Raw genomic sequence first — 22,163 nt, forward strand, 5'->3', positions numbered from 1 at the left:
AAATATAAAGTACTGGAGTGTGAACAGGAAGAGCTGCCTTCACAGTATGTGCTTACCACCGAATACATAGACTGAAAAATAACACTGGATTTTATGGCCCTTCAAAGGATGAGTGTCGAAAGCCTGCAGCTTGAGAGGTGGGCCGGTGGGTGGTGTGGGTCTTTCGGGCCTGATCGGTCAGGCTCTGCGTTGTCCTGCTGATCGATGCACGTGCTGAGGCAAGAAGGTATTTCTTGTCCCTTGTGTTGAAGGGGGTGCTGGAGCTGTGGGTTTCTTGCTACGCTTACACTTAATAAGTGAGTGCTTTTGGGTATCAAAAGTGACAGGGAATTCACATACAGATGACTGCTCTATCGGCAGTGTATAGATATTTGGCAGAGTGAAAAGCTTCATGTATTGCTTTGACATTTTCAGAATTAGTTTGGGTCTGGCAAGGCTTGGCATTTCAAAAATCCAAAACTCTGTGAAAGAGGAGAGGGATTCAGTCATGCAGGATTCTTCCAACTTGGAAAATGGTTCCTTCAATTTTCTGATTAAAAAGTATTGTGTTAATGCTTATACATTGCTTACATTAGCATATAGGATATTTTTCTGTGGCATGAGAGGCAAAATTTAAATTAATAATTCTTTTAGAAAACCTCAGAGCTTAGAGTTTCCCGTTATATCAATTTTTCTCATTTTGTAGGTTTATGTGTGGTCTAATTTATTTTTTTTTATATTGTGTGGCTTTATTTTAAGGAAGATTCTGTTGGAGTTCAGTATTTTAGTTTTCTCTAGATCTTCTCCTTCCACCAGAATAAGGTTTTTCTAACTTCTGTGGCAGCAGCAATGTGCAGCTTTCTTGTTACAAAGGGTCTGACCAATGTTCTCCAGAAAATCTTCCGGCAGTGCGTTACAACATTTCTGCCTAGCTGCTTGCTGGATGTTACTGCCCCTGTAACAACGTGGCAGGAGGGAATGTGTCAGTACATCAGTTAATATGCAACACAATAAGCATGATTAGCATGAGCTAACTGTCACTGGTAGACTGTATTAATATACCAGGCTGTGAACTGGAGCCACCAGAGAGCAGGCACACGTTCCTTTCTGTTAACCCTGCTATAAGGAGCTGTAATTTCTAAGAGAGGAGCAAAACAAAAAGCTGGTGCAATAATGTCTTGAATTGCTGTGTTGAGGCTCACGAGAACCTGTTTGTCTGGACCCTAAGAGCTACGTTCATTTTCAGAGGATGCCAAGGTGGTGTTTTGTTCCTTCCGTTAACTTTTTGCTTTTCAAAAACTTCATAAATCTTTTTGAAAGCACAAGAAACAGGGCTGAAAGAGATGGTGAGAAGTGACCTGGTCCATCCTTTTGCCCAACAGGATCACCTACACCTAAACGGTATCTAAGAATTTTTTGTCTAATTGTCATTACTTTTTTAATATTGTGTCAGTTTCCTCCTTAAAGACTCCTTAAACTAGATTTTGGTGAAATCTTAGGCTACAAGAGGGAGACGATCACAGAGGTTTCTACATTATAAGGCCTTTATCTACTCTATAAGCTTTTTGTAACATTCAGCACATCACTTGCAAATCAGGTACAAAGTTGGTACTGAAGGCTATGCCCTGTGCGTGCACAGAGCCAGCCAGCAGATCCCCTGGTCTCCTGAATGAATGAATGTGCCAGCAGGCTGTAGAGCAAGTGCAATTTCTTAGTTACCTTTTTTCTCCACTTCATTGAGAAATAGTTTGTCTTCTGTATCAGGGCAATCAAAAAAAAGCCTCACCAGAAGGGTACATAGGGAGATGCTGAAGGCTTGTACTTCCTCAAACTCCGCCTAGTGATGACAGCCAATTTAGATGCTTGTGATAATTTTCTCAGCAATCTCTGTCTTGTGTATTTTGATCAGTGCTTGATGCAGTTAATACCAGTTTGACATTTGAAATATCAGTTGGAATGAATGTTCCCTTAAAATGAATACCAATGATTTCTTCTCTTCTTACATTTGTTGCAGGCTGTCTTCTGACTCAGACACCTTCACCCCGCCGTAGTGTTCATTCAGGTTTAGAAGGTTATTGTTACAACAAGAAAAGTTCTAGGTTTTCTTTGAAAGAAATATTTCAATTTTAAGTGCTAAATTGCAATGATGGCAAGAAAAGTGCTAGCTCACTGAGATGCTTGTTACTGGCCTGATTCTTATCTCTTATTAAAAGTCAGAGACGTTTAATTGAATATAGTTGTCAGAACACTGGCAAAAGAGGAACTTATACTGAGTTTGTGGTTAGACAAGAAAAATCTTAGGCCATCCCTAGCTATCTGTTGGTCAAAAACTGCAAATGTATTTTAGTAGAGCATACTGGCTTAAGAATGATGTCACTGTTAATTACAGTTAAGAAATGAATGTTGGATTGCTTTTTATGATCGTATGCCTAGAATTTCTTTAGATTAATAGGCAGTTATGCACATATGGAAAGGGAAATATTTTCTTGAAACTATACCTGATGAATATCTGCAGAAATCTGAATTAAAGTCAGTATTGTTTTACTTGTTAGCCTTCATCTTCAGCATGTCACCACAGTTCAAAAAGAAGCTGTCAGTCCCAACCCAATATGCTCAGAGGTGATTTTTCTCTAATTTTCAATAGACTGTGAGCTTTCATTAATAGCACTTGAATATTACCATCATAGCAGAAATAAAACTAGCAGATGCCTCAGGGCAATTGTGCAGCTTTACAGCAAGAAAAAAAAAATCGTTTGCACATTTAAAATATCTTGAGAATGCCACCAGATTTATTCCTGTATTGATTAGTCAAAATGGAACATGAGAAGTTGTGGTATAGCCTGGGATTTGACTGCTTTCCCCTTGGTGGAGAGCTGGTATACCTCTTGATGTCAGCCTACCTGTTTGAAGCGCAGTCTCACATGGGGCCATATAATGGTGCTTCTTTGGACCAGTCTACCTGTGCGTGTAGGACTTTTATGGAGTGTTGAAAGAGTCCCCTGGGCTGTAGCAGACATGAATGAAGTCTCATTTGACTGCTGAATAGAAGAGAAAATTGATTGAATAGCTAACATTGATTCTTCAAAAATCAACCAGTAAGAGTTGGCTCTTATCTTTGCGCTGGCACATGTGTTATGGGATGCAGGTTCATGCTTGTTAGATAATCACCGTGTTTTGTTTCAGGCTCACAACAGAAAATGTCTGTTCACAAATGTAAGCCCTTCCAGAGAGGCTGCTGCAAATCTGGTTGGCATTTAACCTGAGAAGAAGCAGATGCCATTTCATTTTCAAATGTAGATTGGTCTGGATGAGAGCACTATAGATCTGTCATTTCTTGTGGAGTTTTGGTTTTCTGGGTTTGGTCCAGCGTAAGTGTAGACCTTCAAACAGTTCACGTACTGTCTGTTGTGAGTGTGGGGCTGCAATTGATCTACAGGCTGTTTGTTAAATCATGAGGGGTTTTGGTGTGGTCAGGAGAAGGAAGGTTACTGTGCTCTATATCTGAAGCACCTCTTGTGAGACAAGACGTTGAGGGTTAGCTGCCTAAAAATGCTCATAAAAATCTGTAACTGAAACCCTGAGCTATGTGTAATGGCTTGTATGGAAATAATATTTTTCTGAATTAGCCTTTTTGAATTCTTGCATGTGGGATGTTTTGTTTTAGGAACTAGCAGAGTGAGTAACACAAGTTTTTAAAACAGCCCAGCCCTGTTCCCAGCCTTCGCTAGTGTTTCTACAGTTGCGAGCGCTGGGTAAGGCTTTGTTAGTGGTTGAATCGATGGCAGGAGAAGTACAGTGTGGAAAAACTTTAATTTTTACAGTACAGGACATCAGTGTATTATTGAGACCTTAATTCACTGTAGTCTAGTGCAGCAAACCTGATGCACGTCAACGCCATTTGAACTCTGCCTTTCTGCAGACGTTCTCCATGTGTCTGAGGCTACAAACACTAACGCTAGGATAAAGAAGCATCGTCTATCCAATCCAGTTAATATAAGATAGAAAATTTATCTGGATATAAGGTGAATAAATGACCATAATAGACAAGTCTGTGGATGGATGTTTTTGCGAACTATTTAGTAGTAAAATATTGAACTGCTCATATTTAAGCACATGTTGATATATTGTGCTGACAATTAAACCAGGTATAAACCTTCAGCAGTGTACAGCTGCCTGGATGCAGTAAGCTCCAGTATTTTTACTGAAACAGTTAGGCTCAACCCACATGTTATTGAAAAATAATTATTTCAATATGATCCTGTTCTCATAGACTCTGCACTTACACAGGTGCTGTAGGGAAGGATTAATGGCAGCTAAATAGTTTGTAGAGCAGAAACCAACCCACAGAGTGATGAGGGTTGTCTCACCTGGGGGTGATCCATGTTTGAAAACAGGGAGGTGTACTTTAGGCACAGCTGCGTCGTTTACATAAACTAGCGGTGTTAAATCGAAAATATGTCATTTAAACTTGGAAAAAAATGGCTGTGTTTTTAAAACATCACATGAACTGTCGAAATGCTTAGTTAATTTTGAGGTCATGTCAAGTAATACATATTCATGGCCAACTAATTTGGGGAAAAACATAAAACTCAAGGAAATGTAAATGTAAACTCAAGACTTTCTGCAGAGTTCTGGATCTTGCTCAATGGCTTTTAAGGAAACATCTCTGAAATGTAATGCAGTTAAATGTTTGCATATGCCTGTGCTTGGATTGTTTTAATTAAAAAAGGTGAAAGCTCTGTGTAAACAAACACTTGTGTTTAAAATGGATTTTATTGGTATGGCTTGGTCATACACATTTCATGGTCCACTGATGCAACAAGTTTATGCTTTTCAAAGAGAGCACTGCCAAAAAAATGACTCAAATTGTTTTATTCGTCGGGTTTGAATGACACAACTCGATGTATGCCAAGCCTAAGGGATGCACAGCTCGAGGGAAGTCTGAACACGCACCTCTTTCCCCTGACACCCACAGACTGCAACACAATTGTAACTCAGCAGAGCTTGTGTCTTGGCTGTTCACAAATGTGATAAATGTTCATTTCATTGAGTTAACTCCGAGTTGAAAGCCTTGATTTTCCTTCCTCATCAAGACAGAGCATTGGTGAGCTACTTAGCTACAGCATGGTATTTCTCTCGAAACAAAGCCATTTTTGCTACGACTGTGGAAACCAAACAGTGTTTTGCCTGAAGCTGGTGCAAGGCTGTCTTCCCGTGGTGGACTGGCACCATGCTGTAGTTAGTGTCTCTCTTTGTTTTTCCTTAGTTTTTTCAGCGTAGACAAGACACAGCTGTTTGTGTCTGACATTTTTCTTTTAATTGAAAAATGCCTGATCATTTCTGATAGTTGCCAACACGTTATTTTTAGCATGAACTTTTGCAGTCACTCAGCTAAAGTTATTATCTGTAAAGTATTGCTAGTATGTAGTTCTTTTCTTGCAGCTGAATTGAATTAGTTACATTGTTGTCCACCTCAAGATCTCCTTTGAAATCCAGAAATAGTTACAGTAGCGATCAGGTTACTGTTGAATATGACTATTGTACTTGCTGGTGTGTTATCCTTAGTTCTCTGTAATCTAGCAGTTTGAATTTTAGCTTCTGCAGTAAACACTATCCTTTAGCACTTACTTGAAAGCATCCAGCTCAACTTTACTTGCTAAATCGATCAGATGTCTAGGAAAAGGAAAACTGGTGAGTGCTGCCTACCTATTTCTGTAGTGAAAAGTGGGGGAGCCATGGGCTTTGGATGTGAGCAGTTGTCTTTTTGATCACTAAGGTACACAATGAGTTATATGAACTCTTAAAACAAAAAAACCTCCACAACCAAACAAGCCCAACTCCATGCATCTGTAATAAGTCTCTCCAACTCACTTTCTTTATTTGACCTTAGACTGACATTATTGTCAAGCTCTAATGGAGAAAGGGAAATCTAACAGCTTTAAAATCACACAGTGCTGTCTGCTGTGTGACCTTTTTCCAGTTGATGGTTCAATTTATTTAGGTGATAAAGAAAACACTGAGGCATGTGAAGTCTATCTTCTTGACAGATGTGAGCTCACTGAAACTTTTTCCTCATCCTTTTCTCCTTCCGCACATTCACAGTCAGCCTTTTGTTTTTAGAAAGTGATCCATATATTTTTCTTTGGGATTTAAATGCTTTCTAATTTTTTCAAGGTTTACAAAACTGCACCTGGCTGTTGAGGGTATGGAAAGGCAGATAGACTGATAGTTGTGGAGATGTGCTCAAAGAGAGGTGTTTGCATTTTGTGTCAGGTGAGGCACAGCGTATGCAATAGCCTTAAAGTGTGAGGATTTGGTCAGGTCTGTGAGGTTATTTAGAAAAATACCATTAAATATGGAAAAGCAGAAATATCCAATAGTGGTGAGCCACAGTAACTGATAAAGATTACTGGTAAAACCTGATCAGAACTTTTCCTAGAGTCATGATGAAAACCTTCAAGTTTGCCGCTAAAAGTGTTTGTTATTGTTTGCTATTCAGCAGTGATTGTTGTGAGGCTCTGTTTCATTATTAGATTACATGTGCCAGTAAGTGAAAAATACTGTTTATTGAAACAGACTTGTATTAACTACTGCTCTTATTAGAAGGATGCTAAACATTTCCTTGCAGAGGTTTGGGCAGGCTGTAAACCAGGCTGCTGGTAGTCTGCAGCTGTCAGTTGAGGGATTTGGGGTTGCCTTGTGCCCACCCCTGGGAACAAGGAACTACAACTCCTATGAAGTTGAATTGTTTGTTTCACTTTTTTCTCCCAAATCCCGAGAAATCTTGAGAGTCGAAGGCTATGTTCCCTGCTGGGAAGCTTGCTTTGCATTGAAATACCAGCATTTTATAAGACGTCGTGGGAATGCTGGTATCAAACACTTTCTCTGAATTATTTTGGAATGACACTATTCTTTTAAGTTCCTAGTTTTTTTCCCCCCAATTATTCTGGAACACCTTCTTTGCCCTAAGAGCAAAAACTCATGAGCAATGTCAAAGCTGCATATCATGGGTTTTCTCTATCAATAATGATATGTTAAACGAAAGGTGCATTAGTAGGATTTTTATTGAGTATCCTGTTGGAATAAGTAGATTCTGTCATGCACCACTGACTCATTTCAATTGGAATACCACAGTTCAGTAAAAGAAAATAATTGAGTCATGGGTTTCTTACTTAAAGTGTGTCTGATATCATCTTCTGCAATAAAATTTTATGAGGGTGAAATGAATTTAGAGAGTTGATTAAATACGGACAGTTCTTTTCCTCTTGTGCTGGGGTGGCTCTTTTTGCTTAAGAAGAAGATAGCAGTTTTGAAAATACTTTCAATAGATGAGCATTATTGAATTAGAAACATCTATGTCTACAGTTAGATACTTTCTCCTGGGTTTTGCAATGCTGCCGACTTTGCAGGCAGTCTCTTGGGCTAGCACACCCTGGTTTACTTCAGATAATTTTATCTGTGTTGGCTCAAACCCCTAATTTAAACTTTAAAGCTAAGCTGGTGATTTAAATTTATTTTTTTTATTTTTCTTTTTTGCCTAAACTGAATTAGGAAAACTTTTCCCATCTTGCTGTCTGGACACATCGGTGCCAGTAAGAGCTTACAGCAAAGGAAAGCTGATGAGCAGCTGAGAGCAGTGACCTCTGTCATGCAGACTGCGTTTTTCAGGAAGGATATCTGTCTACAAGTGAGGTGAACTGGGACCACCTGAAACTTTATGATGAGGTCTACAGCCTCATGCAGTTCTGTCTGAAACAGCAGGACGTGACTGATACAAAAATGCCAGCAAAAGTCCCCAGCGTTCCCATGTACTTTTGTGCCGATGAAATTGTATCTTTGCCAGTGTGATCCTCTGCTGAGAGAAGGCAGACAGGACTGAAATAAATGGTAATGGCAGAAGAGCATTTTCTTCCTGATATTTGAAATCTTACCAGGAGCTTAAACCTTGGTTTAAAAAAAAAAAAAACAACACCCAACCAAAGACTATTTGTACATTTCCTGGTTAGATTTGCCTCCGTGGGCTCTTTTGGACAGTAGCTAGTACTAAGAGTCTTTATACAGCCCTGAACTAGTAATTTCTAACATTAGTGCTAATAAGAAAGTGAAGTGTCCATGTCAGGCTGGACTTCACAGAAACGACCGGAGCCTGTGCTGTCTGAACGTGGCCTGGGTTAGTTTTGTGTGGCCAAGGAGCAGCTGCAGGGATGGAGCCCCACTGACAGCAGCCAGAGCTTTGAGCGTGAGCTTGGTCGCTAGTGTAAAAGATGTCAGTAGTTTACACTGGTCTAACACTATATAAACAGCACTGGTACCAATGACTTAAGGCGGGCCTTTACTGAGGGTGCTGTAGCATAGTTTTGTGAGTGTAAACACACACTCACTGTATGCGACATCTAGATGACAGCGGTGTTAGATCTCGCTATTGTCCTACATTTACAGACAGTGTCCTAGTCTGGATTAGTCAAACAATTATCTAATGGTTTTCTCTCTGGTGTTGTACTGCTGCAGAAGATTCAGATCCTGTTTATGAGCTTCCGCACTCTCTTTGGGCCCAAGAGGAATTTTGGCAGAAAGGGGATTGACTGGGAGGAGCAAGGAGGGCTGCAAAGGAGAGGAGCTCAACTTGGGGCCTATGTAAAGATTTCAAATAGTGCAGGGGGTGTCGGAAGCAAAGGAGGGCCTGGTTTTGTGTTATGGAGCAACAAGGGTTTGGAAGAGTTGGTTTTAATCCTTCTGTTTCCACGCTCCTCAGTATTGTTTCTCTCCCCCCAGTCTTCCTGATTCTTCTGTTACAAAGCAGAGACTTCTCTCTTGGCATCACTGTGCATCTTCCAGTGATTTCAGGGAGCTTTGGGGAAGGCTTTTAATGAGGAATTTGGAGCTCAGCTGTCTTCGTGCATTACCAGCAAATATTCGAATTGAGCTCATGCCACTGCATGTGTGACTTAGGTCAAGTTTGGCAGGAAGTTTGCAGCCCTGGAACACAGTACGGATGCAGGTATCCTCCCATACTGAGCTGCTTGAGCGCACCGGGTGTGAACAGAGCCAGACCTGCAAAGCTGCAGCAAGGCAAGAAATCTCTGCTGCAGCAGGCAATGAATGTGACCAGGACAAGGCTGCAATTGTTGAGTTTAAAAACAAAGCTTCTAGGTTAGTTTCTTCTTGGTTTATGGTTTGGTTTATTTTTTTTTTTTCCCCCTCTTTCTTTCTAGGTTTGATTTTTTTGATGGTGGTGTTTGCAAGTACAGGTTTTTTTTCTTTTTCACCACCCCGCTCATCTTTTTTCCTGAGCAGGTTGCCGCTCAATTCCTCCAGGGCAGAGGGGGAACTGGCTGCGGTTACTAGCTGCAGATGTAAACCCTTGCTGCCCTGCCCTGCTACTGGCAATTAAAGACAGTTAACAGTGCCCCCGCTAGTGTAAATTCTTGCAGAGGGTAATTACTGCCTCTTCCCACATCGCACCCCAGAGGAAGTGGAATTTCAGCAAAGTAGCATTGGGTTTTTTTCTAATACTTTGCTGCTCCTGTTGGTTTCTGGGAGTTCTGAAAGCTAGTCTAAGAACCTCTCCTCTTGTCTTCCTAGTGAAAGAAGTTTTCATTTCCAGTAGTGTCCATCCTGTTCGGCAGCAAGTTTAATTCAGCCTGGGGACTTTGATCTGCATTGTTCTGGGCAGTCTTGTCCTATTTGTTTAGAATTACATTTGCCTTTGTTTAGTAGGACTTATAAATGATAACATTTCCTGCAGGAATTCAGGTGTTGCTGTTGATGTTAATGTAGTATCAGAAGACCATGCTACGTGCTTTCCACTTTAAAAAAATTTATATGGGTTTGACAATATGGTATCTACACACAAACAAAGGAAAGTGCATGTAAAGTAGATCAACACAGAACTGATTAGTTTCACTTTTTTTTTTTTAACAAATATAGAAGTAATTCATATATAAAATGGGGATAATAATTTTTCTGCCCCTCATTTGGGGGTTGTAGAGTTTCCTGAGATCTTCAGAGAGGAGTTGAGAAATGCAAGTTATCATTGCTGGATTTCCTCTTCCTGTACAGACGCAGTGTTTGGCTGACACGCTATGAAATGTGTGGACCAGTTATCAACATGTTTTCAGTTTCAAGGGTCGTTCAAAAATTCCTCTTCTCAGCTGTTCTGGGAAAAAAATTTATAGAGACCATTGACACCAGAAGGATCTGTCATGGCAGTGTTTTCTGTGTTTTTGTTTAGAGCCTTTGCAAAGAGGCTACTGAAATATTAATAGCTTTCTGCTTTGTGAGCCATCACGTTGCGGTAGTGCGGTCTGTGTATCCTTTCTATGTTCCCAAAACACATGTGGTTTAGATGCTTTTCATATATTTTAATACAAAGTGGCTGGTTGAGTGGTCCATGTTCTCCCAGAGGAGCCAAAACTCGCTTCATGGATCAAGAAAATACAGGGCTATAAGACAGTTTACCATTCAGGCTATTGTGGAGGAGGGTGATTTAAAATGTTGTAGTGGCTTGAAAAAAAAAAAAAAAAAAAAAAAACAAAAAAACAACAAAGCCGTGATTGAAAGGCTTGAAATGACTGAGTTAATGTGACAACTCTGCTTTTCCTCTGTTGGGTCTATTGCAGAGGTGATCATGCACAGTTAATGTGTTAAGCAGAGCACAATGGTACCTGTTTGCAGGACTTGCTTTGAAATTAAGAGAGAGATAATTTATTTAATAGACAGCATTAAAGAATGCGTTTCTGATGAAGCAAGTTAGGTGTTAAACACTTTTCAGGTGAACCATTTACTTATGTAATTATCTCTCATTTACATTATAATAAATGTTTCTCCGGGGAGTTTAGCCAATCATGAAATGCAATTAATTTTCAAATGCTCTTCAGCAACAATTGACACTCCAGAGACTGAAATCCCTAGTCAGTGTGTACATTTTTTAACTCTCCTGCTAAAGGGAAGCTGTTTCAGCTCGGTTGATCACGCAGTTGTTAAATTCTAGGGGTTTTAACAGCGTTTCATACATGCCTATCACTACAGCTCTGGAGCGCTGGGCTTGATACCCAGGTTGTGTAGGCCTGATACATCTCCCTTAGTTCCCAGAGCATTGAAGAGGTTCAAGCTGCTGTTCTTCAAATTAAGCCCAGGACTCATTTCAGTGACGGTGGAGGAGTTTAAATGCTCTTGGTTTCTTCCGACTCTGATTGCTGTATGATGCTGGCTGGGGCACAGCGTCAGCTGTTTTGCAGTTTGTCCATATGTAAAATGAGAGTAACATAAATCTCATGTCTCTAAGGTTTACATGGAGATGTATGGGTGGAAGGGACTGGTTGGTGACTGTGTAGTATCTGTGGATGGGCAGTCTTAAGTATCATGCTGCTTAAGTTTACTTAATTCAATTTCTAACCTAAACGTGGTTAGTCACTTTTGTTCTCAGTCTTATTAGTGTGCTGATAAGATAAAATAATATTCCACCTTTACAACTGTACTTGGTCCAACAGCTTAGAAAGCTTTTCAAGACTTTTCAAGAATGGATTATTTTTATTGCGGCAGTCAGTTTTCAGATGAACTGCTGCTGTGGTTGGAGTAGGGATCTCCATTTGAATGGAGCTGGCTTTTTAAAAGTGAAGAGGAGCAAAGTGATGTTGTTAGCCCTCACCTACTCCAAACAGACCTGTTTTTGCACACTGGCTCGCGTTTTTCTGGTGTTAAGCCTTGAGCCCCGATGCAGATACTGTTCCAGCCACGCTGGTTTGCAGGGGACAGATGGGCTTGGGTTGAAAAGGGCTTACAGCCGGCTGCTTGGGGGGCTCTCCAGCTCCGAGCATCTGCAGATCGGAAGCAGTGGAACCTGCAAGTCTTGTGTATTTGGAGGTTGAAGAGGAGGAGGAAGGGCTTTTATCCTTTCATGCTTGCAAAATCCAGCGTAGGAAAGCTCTTCCCAGTGATATTCTCTCTTCATAGCAAACAAATAAAACCACTTTGGTTGAATTTGTGTGTTTTCCTGAGGCTTTCTCTTCAGCCGGGGTAAAGAAAGCTTTATTTTACAGATGTTGCTTTCAGAATGAATCTAGCTTGATGATATTATCTGCAAATACATCTTTGGGCATCAGACATCTTTCCATTTATTTAGAAACATAATAGAGACATCATCTGATATGGGAAAGAATACTCGACAAATTCCTATACTCTGTTTTGTTTCCTCGGAGTACATACGCAGTTTAAAATGAGTCCATATCTGCTGTTATATCATCCTGTTGCTTCCAGCAGAATACTAGCGCTTTTATTTTGACCGACAAATTTTGTTTCTCACTGTTTAAACTGACCTCTAAATGTAAGAGACCAGAATGCTCTGGGCCTTCTGTGTTCTTGGAGGTGTCTCTGAGACTGAAACCGGTGGGATTCGTGTTTGAGCTACTTGGATTGTTCATATGTTGCCTATAAATACAGGGCAGCTAGTGGGTTTCAGGCAGCATGGATTTTATAAGCACCTACACACAGATCACAGTCAGATCATTATGTTGATCTAAACCATTTTGTAATCCTCTACAATCTGGGTTTAGAGACTGTTATTAGTGTCACAAATAAAAGCTTGTGACTTCTTTAGTTCTGAGGATAAAAGAAGACACGTACTTTCAGAGAATTATATATTAAAATTAAAGCAACATAAACATACAGGAGTTTGAGGATAATTATCCCACTTTTCAAGACTGAGTCCTGAATTCACAAGGTTGCAAGAGAAATTGATTAATTTTAATTTCGTAGTTGACCGTGCACTGAAGGAGCCGAGTTAAACCAGGAGGACAAGGCATGAAAGAGTCTTTTAAAAATCTTTCTCTGTCAGAAACTTGAAGCTTTAAACATTGCTACAAGGAAGTGTTTTGTTTTGTTTTCTTTTTTAAACTGAACGTATAGGAAGGAAACCCCTTTTTGCCCACATTGTTCTCAGATTTAGAGATAGAAATGGTTAAAGGTACTTAAGAGTTCTATATTCTCACAAACTGTTTTCTAAGCCCATAAAAAGCCTCTTCAAAATTATACCACAGGCACAATAGAAAGTGATTTCAGCTATCCTTAGCATTCATGTTTGTGTTAACTGACCTGGTAACTGATCTATTCCCATTACAGACAACCAGCGAGGGAAAGCAGGGGAGGGTGTGGGAAGGACAGCAGGCACCTCTGTGATGGATGCAGCTTGGTTTGGCCTGGACTCTGCGGGGTGATTGGATATTGTCTCTAACCAGCATCCTGGTCCTAATCTCCCGCTGTTGGATTTCTGCCTGCAGTTACCTGAAGGAGTTCCGCACAGAGCAGTGCCCTCTTTTCGTGCAGCACAAGTGCACTCAGCACCGGCCCTACACTTGTTTCCACTGGCACTTTGTCAACCAGCGTCGTCGCAGATCTATCCGCCGCCGGGATGGTACATTTAACTACAGCCCTGACATTTACTGTACCAAGTATGATGAGACCACAGGAATCTGCCCAGAAGGAGATGAGTAAGTAAAGACTGCACCCTGCTTTTCAGGCATTAGGCTTTTGGGATCAGTCCAGGTGATGATTCCAGCCAGTTCTCGTAGAGATGAGGCAAGGCAGCAGTAAAGCAGCTTTGTAACATACGTGACATGAGAACAGCTGTAAAAACTGTAATAGCAATCCATGTGCTCCAGGCCTGCTGCGGAGATGATGCTAAGGGTGACTTAGGTGGGAGTTCACTGTCCTCATGAGCCTTGGCATCTTCAGCAGAGTTGAGGTGGGAAAAACAGCTCACTGACAAATGGGCTCAGAAAGACTGTTCCTGTAAGTCCCTGACTGTCAAATAATGGCTCTTGCTCACTAGCAGGGTAGCTTAGTTTTTAGCAGATTTAAGAAAGAGGAGGAGCCTTGTCCTTTAGTCTGCCCCCTGAATTATCTATCCCCATCTTTTTAATCATAGTGGTTACTTGCCAGTTTGTTTTGTCTTCCTGGACTTTTAAGAAGCAAGTAAGGAAATGGACAGGTACCCAGAATAAGGCAACATGAGGAGAAGTTTGTTTTATTGGCTCTTCTCTTGTGGTAAGTTTAACTGGAGCAGGGATGCAAGTGTTTCTGCTGTGCATGTGGCAGACTCCAGCGATTAAAGGGTTAACCCAGTAATATAACTTTAGTCACGTGACAGATATGGAAGAATAAATAGTGTAGCCAAACTGTGGTCAAATATAGGGACTGTTTTATATAGAGATGCTATAGAAAGATGGAATTTCAGTTCCTTTTCATGGTGCCAGTATAAACACACAGAAAAATGCCATTTATCGGTAAAACAATATTTTTTTTTACCCAGCTAAGTAAAGATCTTGTGACTACAGCAGAATGGAATACTCCCCCATCCTGAAGCTTCAGTTTCAATACTTTCTTCCTTGTTAGAAGAGAACTAGGAATAGGATATTTGGGCGCTTTGGCTTTTAGATCACTGGTTCATATCTGGCTCAAACTCAGTGAATGAAAACTGTTGCCATCTCAGAACTCTTTGCTGATTAGTATTTTTAGCTTGATGCTGCAATATCTAAACTTTACCTATTCCGTCTTGTTACTTTTTTTATTTCTCAGTGTAGATTGCTCTTTTTCTCCCTAAGAGGGGAAACAAAACATAAGTCAAAATGGTAGTGTTGTAATTCTCCTTTCTTGTCCCGTGCTCTGCATGAAGGATGCATCTGGCTATAGATAGACTGTCGCAGCCCTGTAGGAGTACATCAGCAGGAAACAGTAGCAGCACGAAGTCTAGATGGGCTGCTGAGGAAATGGTATGTGCCATGTGATGTCCCTTCAATCACGGCTAGTATATCAGAACACTTTGACAGTGTCCTTGCTCTTTTCCAGATCCCTGGCAGTCACTAGACTAGAATAAAAAGCTGCTGCTGGCTTAATAATCCAGTTGTCTTTTTGGGAGGGAAACTACTATACTGTGTGGTGACAGGTTTAGGGGTTCTGTGTAGCATTGGAAGGCACAGAATAAGAGAAGGGGCAGAGTTAGCAAAGGTGTTGTCAGCTGCAGCATCCTTCTGGTAGTGTTGAGTCCATCACCTGTGTGACTAAACGTTGTCTGTTCTTCCCCTCCTTCTGTACCTCAGGTGTCCTTTCTTGCATAGAACTACTGGAGACACAGAGAGGAGGTATCACTTGCGCTACTACAAAACTGGAATCTGCATTCATGAGACAGACTCCAAGGGAAACTGCACGAAGAATGGAGTCCACTGCGCGTTTGCTCATGGGCCCCATGACCTACGCTCTCCAGTGTATGACATCAGGTTAGTAGAGGTCGGGGCTCTGTATGAAAAAGGTAATTTCTGTCATGAATGAATGAAAAGTCAGATGATTGAAGGACAGTACTACTTCAGTGTGTTGGAGTGATGATGATGTATGCCTTCCTAATAAGGCAAATCTACAAAATCTCCAGGGAGGATACTCAAAATGGGAGAAGGGACCACATTTTAAACTATTTGTGCTGTGGTTTGGAGTCTGATGCGGGGAGTGTCAAAATAATGCATCTAGAATTCCCAGGGAATGAAGAACGTGTATTGCAGTTGCTGCTTGACTAAAGATGTTCTGACAAGAAATGCATGAATGAAATGCACCCACCTAGGAATTGTTACTGCACTCCAGTATGTCAGGTTTTATACACATTTATCTGTCTCTTCATCTGCTCGGTCTGTATGTTCATTTAACTTTGTCCACAAAGGGAGCTTCAGGCGATGGAGGCTTTGCAGAATGGTCAGACTACGTCAGAAGGTGGCATAGAGGGTCAGTCTGCAGTCGCTGCTAGCCATGCTATGATAGAGAAAATACTCAGTGAGGAGCCAAGGTGGCAAGGTGAGTGTCACTTAGGGGCTGTGGGGCTGGGAAAGTCTGGTGTTTGTGGAGTGCCTGCTCCTGTCAAAACTTTTGCATAGTAAATATAAATCATGGTCATCTCCCACTAACCAGTTGCTTCTTTTGCAGATACAACATATGTGTTGGGAAATTACAAGACAGAGCAATGTAAGAAACCCCCCCGTCTCTGTCGGCAGGGTTATGCCTGTCCCTACTACCACAATAGCAAAGACAGAAGAAGAAGCCCAAGAAAACACAAATACAGGTACCATGGTCCTGGATATTCTATTTCCCAGCTGAGTGGTGAGGTGTAGAAATCTGTAATGAAGCATCTAGGATTTTGTCCACTAGATAGGGTTGTGGTTTGGTTTTTTTCAGTGTGTCTCTAAGGCCTGTACTGACAGATGTGATGGACCGTTACTTCTGCCTAGGAGAAGGATAACAAACTAAACAAGGAGTTTTCCTATATATAGCAACCAGTATCTCTAATAAATGACTGTTGTTAAATCATGTTACAACTCTGGTTTTATAGCAAACAAAGCAAAAAAAAGAGTCTGGCTTCCCCTTACCATATAAACTTCTGCTTTAGAAACCAGTACAGGAAAAAGAAAACACAAGAAAGTTTTAATCCCCATCTAGAAACAAACTCATGCAACAGTGTTTTCATGGTAAAGGATTCGGAATCATCAAGCTGCTGCTTGTGTGTGCCTGGTGATGGGGATGGTGAGGCACGGTGTGACCAGTACTGTAGCTGGACATGCATTCCTAACCAACTGCTAAAGACTGCTTTTGAGGCACCAGGGTGTTCTTGTCACTCAGCTGTCACTGGATTTTTCAGCATGCCGCGTCTCCCTGAACGCGTTTCATCCAAGTTATAGGCCCTCATTTCCTCCAACACAACAGAGCTTTTGTTGTGGTCTCAGTGGGGCTTTTCCTTAGTTCCTTTTTGAAAAACATAAGAGCAGACCAGAAAGCCAGGAGAGAAAATACCATGGATGTTCTCACTTCCCTTCCCCACCCCCAACATTCACAGAAATTTTTGAATTGGCACTGAAATCCCATATTTAAAAAATAAAACAAATAAAAATCAAAGGAACATTAGTCCCAACGCTTTCAGGAGAAAGAGAAACACTAAGCCAGTCTTCAGGCAGCGGCTATGTGCTTTCTGCCCCTGACTGGGCCCTTTGGGAAGGGAAGAGGTGAAAGCTTCTCCACTCACTTCTGTGTTGCTTTCCCCACCCCCAGCTGATGTGGCTGCCTTTCATGCAGGCATCTGCTGCTGCTATCTGCTTCCCTCTGCTGTTGTCTGAGGGAATGGTTAAGAGCATAAAGAGCAGGGGAAGTAGGTCACGGCAAAAATTCAAAACTGGGAAAAAGAACTGTTCCTGGCTGGGAGGAAGAAAATGGACTTGCCTTTTCCCCAGTGACCTGACTCAGTCTCTTTTCCACATGGCCATACTATAACCCTGGAAACATACCACTGTAAGGGTATTATGTGTTTTAGGATTAGCCAATTAACTTACGAGCTTTCTATGAGTGTACAGTTCCAAAACAGAAACCAGACCCAGCATCTCTGACACTAATCACATCAGCTGCTACTATTGTTAAGTTATGTTGGTTCAGGTTGTATTCAGTTTCAGATGGAGAGTTAAGCCATGTTTCTTTCATTGGCAAACTGGAAGAAGGGGAAGATGCAACAGCAGCAAGGGTGGGGGCTGGGGAAGCAGCAGCCAGCCAAACAGATTGTACAGCTGAGGATGGGTCTGCCAAACCTGCCTCCCGATTGAGGAATCACAGAATGGTTTGGGTTGGAAGGGACCTTAAAGATCATCTAGTTCCAACCCCCCTGCCATGGGCAGGGACACCTTCCACTAGCCCAGGTTGCCCAAAGCCCCGTCCAACCTGGCCTTGAACCCTGCCAGGGAGGGGGCAGCCACAGCTTCTCTGGGCAACCTGTGCCAGTGTCTCTCCACCCTCATAGTGAAGAATTTCGTCCTTGTATCTAATCTAAATCTATCCTCGTTCAGTTTAAAGCCATTACTCCTTGTTCTGTCACTACATGCCCTTGTAAGAAGTTCCTCACCAGCTTTCTTGTAGTAGGTGTTGAAAGGCTGCTCTAAGGTCTCCCCGGAGCCTTCTCTTCTCCAGGCTGAACACCCCCAACTCTCTCAGCCTGTCCTCACAGGGGAGGTGCTCCAGCCCCCTGATCTTTGTGGCCTCCTCTGGACCCGCTCAAACAGGTCTATGTCCTTCTTATGTTGGGGGCCCCGGAGATGGACACAGCACTGCAGAGGGGGGTCTCACGAGAGTGGAGTAGAGGAGGAGAATTGCCCCCCTCAACCTGCTCAAAGGAAGCAAAGCTCAAAGCACATTTGTGAGTCTGATACATTCTCCTGTGACCTTATTTACACAGATCTTCACCATGTCCCAGTGTGAAACATGGAGACGAGTGGGGAGATCCCAGTAAGTGTGAAAACGGAGACTCATGCCAATACTGCCACACTCGCACAGAACAGCAGTTCCATCCAGAGGTACGGTAACCTGCTTGCTACATTGGTAGCTGGCTAGAAAAGCAAAAGCATTCCAGTCTTACAAAGTAAATTAGTGTGCCAGCTGGGAGAGTATGTGGGCTGCTTGCAGGGTGGTCCTGGGATACAGAGAAACTGCATGTTAGAAGTAAGCTGAAACTCAGCTGCTTGATGGGGATGCCTTTTCTTTAGCTAGATCATATGGGAGGAGGTAAGAAAAGTAGGGGAAAACTCAAGTGTAAGAGCAGTCTCATGTATGGGGGTCCTTTTGAAAGCATGATGTGGGTTTGCAGGTGAGCATACAGCATCTGTTTCCTTGAGGAAAAATTCTTGGTTGGTGATGATCACATTATACCATAGATATGAACCACCAAGCTCTTAGTTGTGAGCATGCCCAGAGCATTCCAATATCCTTACAGAAAGTGTAATTAATACCTTGTCCTAGTCTGCTTCATGTTACAGTGTTGAAAAGCTTTGTTGGGCCTGTATCGGCAAAGTAACCATTGTCACCGCCTGTCAAACTGGGGGGAAGGGGAATAATCCATTTCCTACAGTCATTGTCAATGGTTTGTTATTTTCCTTGCGAACATGTGGCTGTAACTTTCTGTGCTGTCATCTGTCAGCTGTTTCCTACCTTTTACCATTTGTAATATCCATGGAGCTTCCAGTGAGACTGAGGGACTTTATGGCAAATGGTGACCTTTGGGTGAGCTGATGTGTGATGGGTTGATCTTTGGGTGAGCTCTAGCTGTGATGGGCATATTTTGGTGTTTCTGTAACTATAGTGGGTTTTCCTTTCTTTGAAGCAAAGCACTGAAATGGTCACCCTGAACTCTGCTGGCCTTTGTGCCTTTTATCTGTGTTCCTATCTTGCTGTCGAGTCTCTCCGTAGTACTTTTGTACCTGGGCTGCTGGTCACTGTTTTTTTCTTGTTCATGTCTTGGTTTTTTTGTTTTTTTTTTTTCCCATCCTTAGATCTACAAATCCACCAAATGCAATGATATGCAGCAGTCTGGCAGCTGTCCCCGAGGACCCTTCTGTGCCTTTGCACATGTAGAACGTACGTGGGCTGCTTCTCTTGTCTTTCATGGATGTTTGAGCTATGGAGAGCTTCTGGCCAAAATAGATAGTTTAAAACATAGGGCCACTAAACTAGAGCTTCCATGAAGGATTTTCAAAAAGAAAGTATTAGCTCTGACAATTCCTGTGAAACTGTGGTAGTGTGGGAGGCATTGGCAGAGCTGAAGGCAGTAGGTAGTCTGTGGGACTCAGCCCTTAGCTCTCTGCTCTGTCTCTTGAGAGGGAACAGAGGAAAATACTTCACTTGCTCAGTTCTCTGTATGGCGGTTTAGGAGGACAGAAACAGAGAAAGCTGCTTCTCCTCTGTACGTAGATGAACTGTACCTAGCTAAGTTGCAAAGTATTGTATTTTAAAAAACTGAGAATAAAATTGATAATTATAGATAATGTATTAATCTGTTCTATACACTAAATAATATTTTACTATTTATGAAGTTTTGCTTAAAGTTTAAATCTTTAAGTCAGGTTGGAGAAGAAAAATATGCAGCTTTTTTGTCTGCCTTTCCTCAAATCCTCTTTTCTTGATAGCTCCCTGATTTATAGGGCATTATTTCAATCTTCCCTTTCATCATCTATAAACTAGTGATGCTGTTTTGGTTGTGGGAGTTCTGGTGAATACTAACACTCATAGATAACTGGTTAGCTCTCCTGCTCCTATGGCTCCTACTCACTTTCTGCACTCCAATCTCACTGCTGAATTTGCAGCAATTAGAGCAGGTTACTCAGAACTCAGTAGATTGGCTCTGATACTGACTCACTACATGGCCTTGAGCAAATCTCTTGATATTTGATTATCCTTTATAAATGATGGCATTAGTAATTACTGCCTTTGTCAAGGAATGGTGAGGATAAATTCCCTACAGGCTATGCAGTGCCTTTTATAGGAAGCCTCGTCAACAACCAGTAATTATAGCTAGAGCTGTGGGCTATAATGGCCCAAAACACAGTAGTCCAACTACACAGTATGATCCAGCAAGCTTAAGAGAGAATGAAATCTTGATAAAGAAGCAGTGTTTAGCAAACTCCCTTGTGTGTAACATAGTATTTTTGTTAAGGAGATGCCTTATTCCTAGCAAGATTACTGCACTTGACACTATACTACTTTAAAGCCAGAGTAACATTCTGTGGCACTTAGGTTATTCCAACCAGGTTATTTCTTATGCTGTCTTACGGAATTGCATCTTTTAGTACTTTCTTAGCAAGGTGAACACTGAGGGTCTAATTCAGTTAAAAATAACAGGATTTGTTATCCATTTATTATATCTGCTCTTAGCATGAGTTTTGCTAATTATTAGCAAGAAATGTGTTGAAACCAGATATTGCAATAGGCATAGTATCAGTTATATAGTTTTTGTAAAGATGCTGAATTGTGTTAGATGTAAATACTACAAGTCTACAGCATCTCTACTTTACCTTCCAAGCCAGTGACACTTCCTTTTTGTGTATGCCTTTCTATGTACGTTACTTTTTTCTTGGTAATGGTCTGTAGTGAGCACAGATGGAAACTTATCTCCCTCAGATAATTATAATGCACCCATCAACTAGCAATGAAAGAAGCTCTGCTTAGTTCAAGATGGCTGAATGAATAACACACAATTCACGCAGGGAAGATAATTTTGGAGCAGCGTTAATGGACTAAAGAGCAGCACAGTGTACAAGTGATGACAGTAATAATGTAAGGAATATTAGATAAGGAGTAGCCATTTGCCAGATAATGTTTCTCCTTGCTTCTATACTTATAAGTAGGTGCTTGTGGAATATTTCTTCTCTCAAGAATATCTAGGTATTCTTGTTCCTAAACATCTTGTGCTCCGTTGCAATTGTACAGTTTTGAGTAATGTTCCATGTGCTTTTATTTCTTCCAGAGCCTGCTCTCAATGAAGATTTACAGCAATCCTCGGCTGTGTCTAGCCCGACACAGACAGGCCCGGTGATGTATATGCCATCGGCAGCTGGTGATTCTGTTCCAGTCAGCCCTTCCAGTCCACATGCCCCAGACCTTAGCAATGTATGTAGCACTGTGAGGAAGCCTGGTTCATATTTTATAAATCTGAGTTTCTCTGAGTCACTGTACTTCTTTCTCCCAAGAAGAGAAAATGTTAAGTGTTCAAAAGCCCAAAGGATATGGCATTTTTCTTTTAAATCTCATCTCCACACATTTTGAGAGAGATCTATTTGTTTGGAACATACAATTCAGTGGCTTTAGTATTGTCCTTTCACCTGTAAAATTTCTAAGCCTTCCGTTCTGCGCAGAGCTTGTACTTTCAGGAAAGTGGAATACATCCGCACATGAAGTCCAACTCTTTCCTGTCTGGAGGTACATATTGGGCTTGCTTTCCAAACACTCTAATTAAAGGCTGTGAGCCAATAATGTCTAAAGTACATAACTACAATTGAGTTTGTTTACATATATAATCTCAGAGGCTTAGCCTGTGCATATTGTGTGTTGCGTTATAGGATATCCTTGATTCATTTCCCCTCCTACTTCTGGAGATAGCTAAACTCTGGAATACGTTTAGGTAATGCCCCAGATTGTTGGTAGTACTTTATTTCAGTTGTACATACAAGAAGAGAGATCTTTAAATGCTGAACAGATACACACAAACAGATAAGAAGCCCATGGAATGCTAGACCACTTCATTTTTGCTGAGATTTTTTTTTTTCATCAAGCCTTTCCTGTTTGCACTACTGTTGATAAGGTGTGTAACCTTTTCAGATGGTTGGTCGAGGTTTTGAGAAGGTAAA

The 22,163-nt window shown here is 41.4% G+C and overlaps 1 protein-coding gene across 7 annotated transcripts in view; it reads left to right on the plus strand.

The window, feature by feature from the left end:
- UNK (unk zinc finger) overlaps positions 1-22,163 on the plus strand; it is a 45,996-nt gene that overhangs the window by 5,325 nt on the left and 18,508 nt on the right. For all 7 annotated transcript variants that reach the window (XM_074847694.1, XM_074847695.1, XM_074847692.1 and 4 more), the window contains exons 2-8: positions 13,254-13,463; positions 15,072-15,248; positions 15,680-15,810; positions 15,940-16,075; positions 18,224-18,341; positions 19,314-19,398; positions 21,284-21,426. In XM_074847694.1, coding sequence (XP_074703795.1) covers positions 13,254-13,463; positions 15,072-15,248; positions 15,680-15,810; positions 15,940-16,075; positions 18,224-18,341; positions 19,314-19,398; positions 21,284-21,426 — 1,000 coding nt within the window. The remainder of the gene's footprint in view (positions 1-13,253; positions 13,464-15,071; positions 15,249-15,679; positions 15,811-15,939; positions 16,076-18,223; positions 18,342-19,313; positions 19,399-21,283; positions 21,427-22,163) is intronic.

Source organism: Strix aluco, chromosome 21, assembly GCF_031877795.1.
Source record: "Strix aluco isolate bStrAlu1 chromosome 21, bStrAlu1.hap1, whole genome shotgun sequence".
Lineage (NCBI taxonomy): Eukaryota > Metazoa > Chordata > Aves > Strigiformes > Strigidae > Strix > Strix aluco.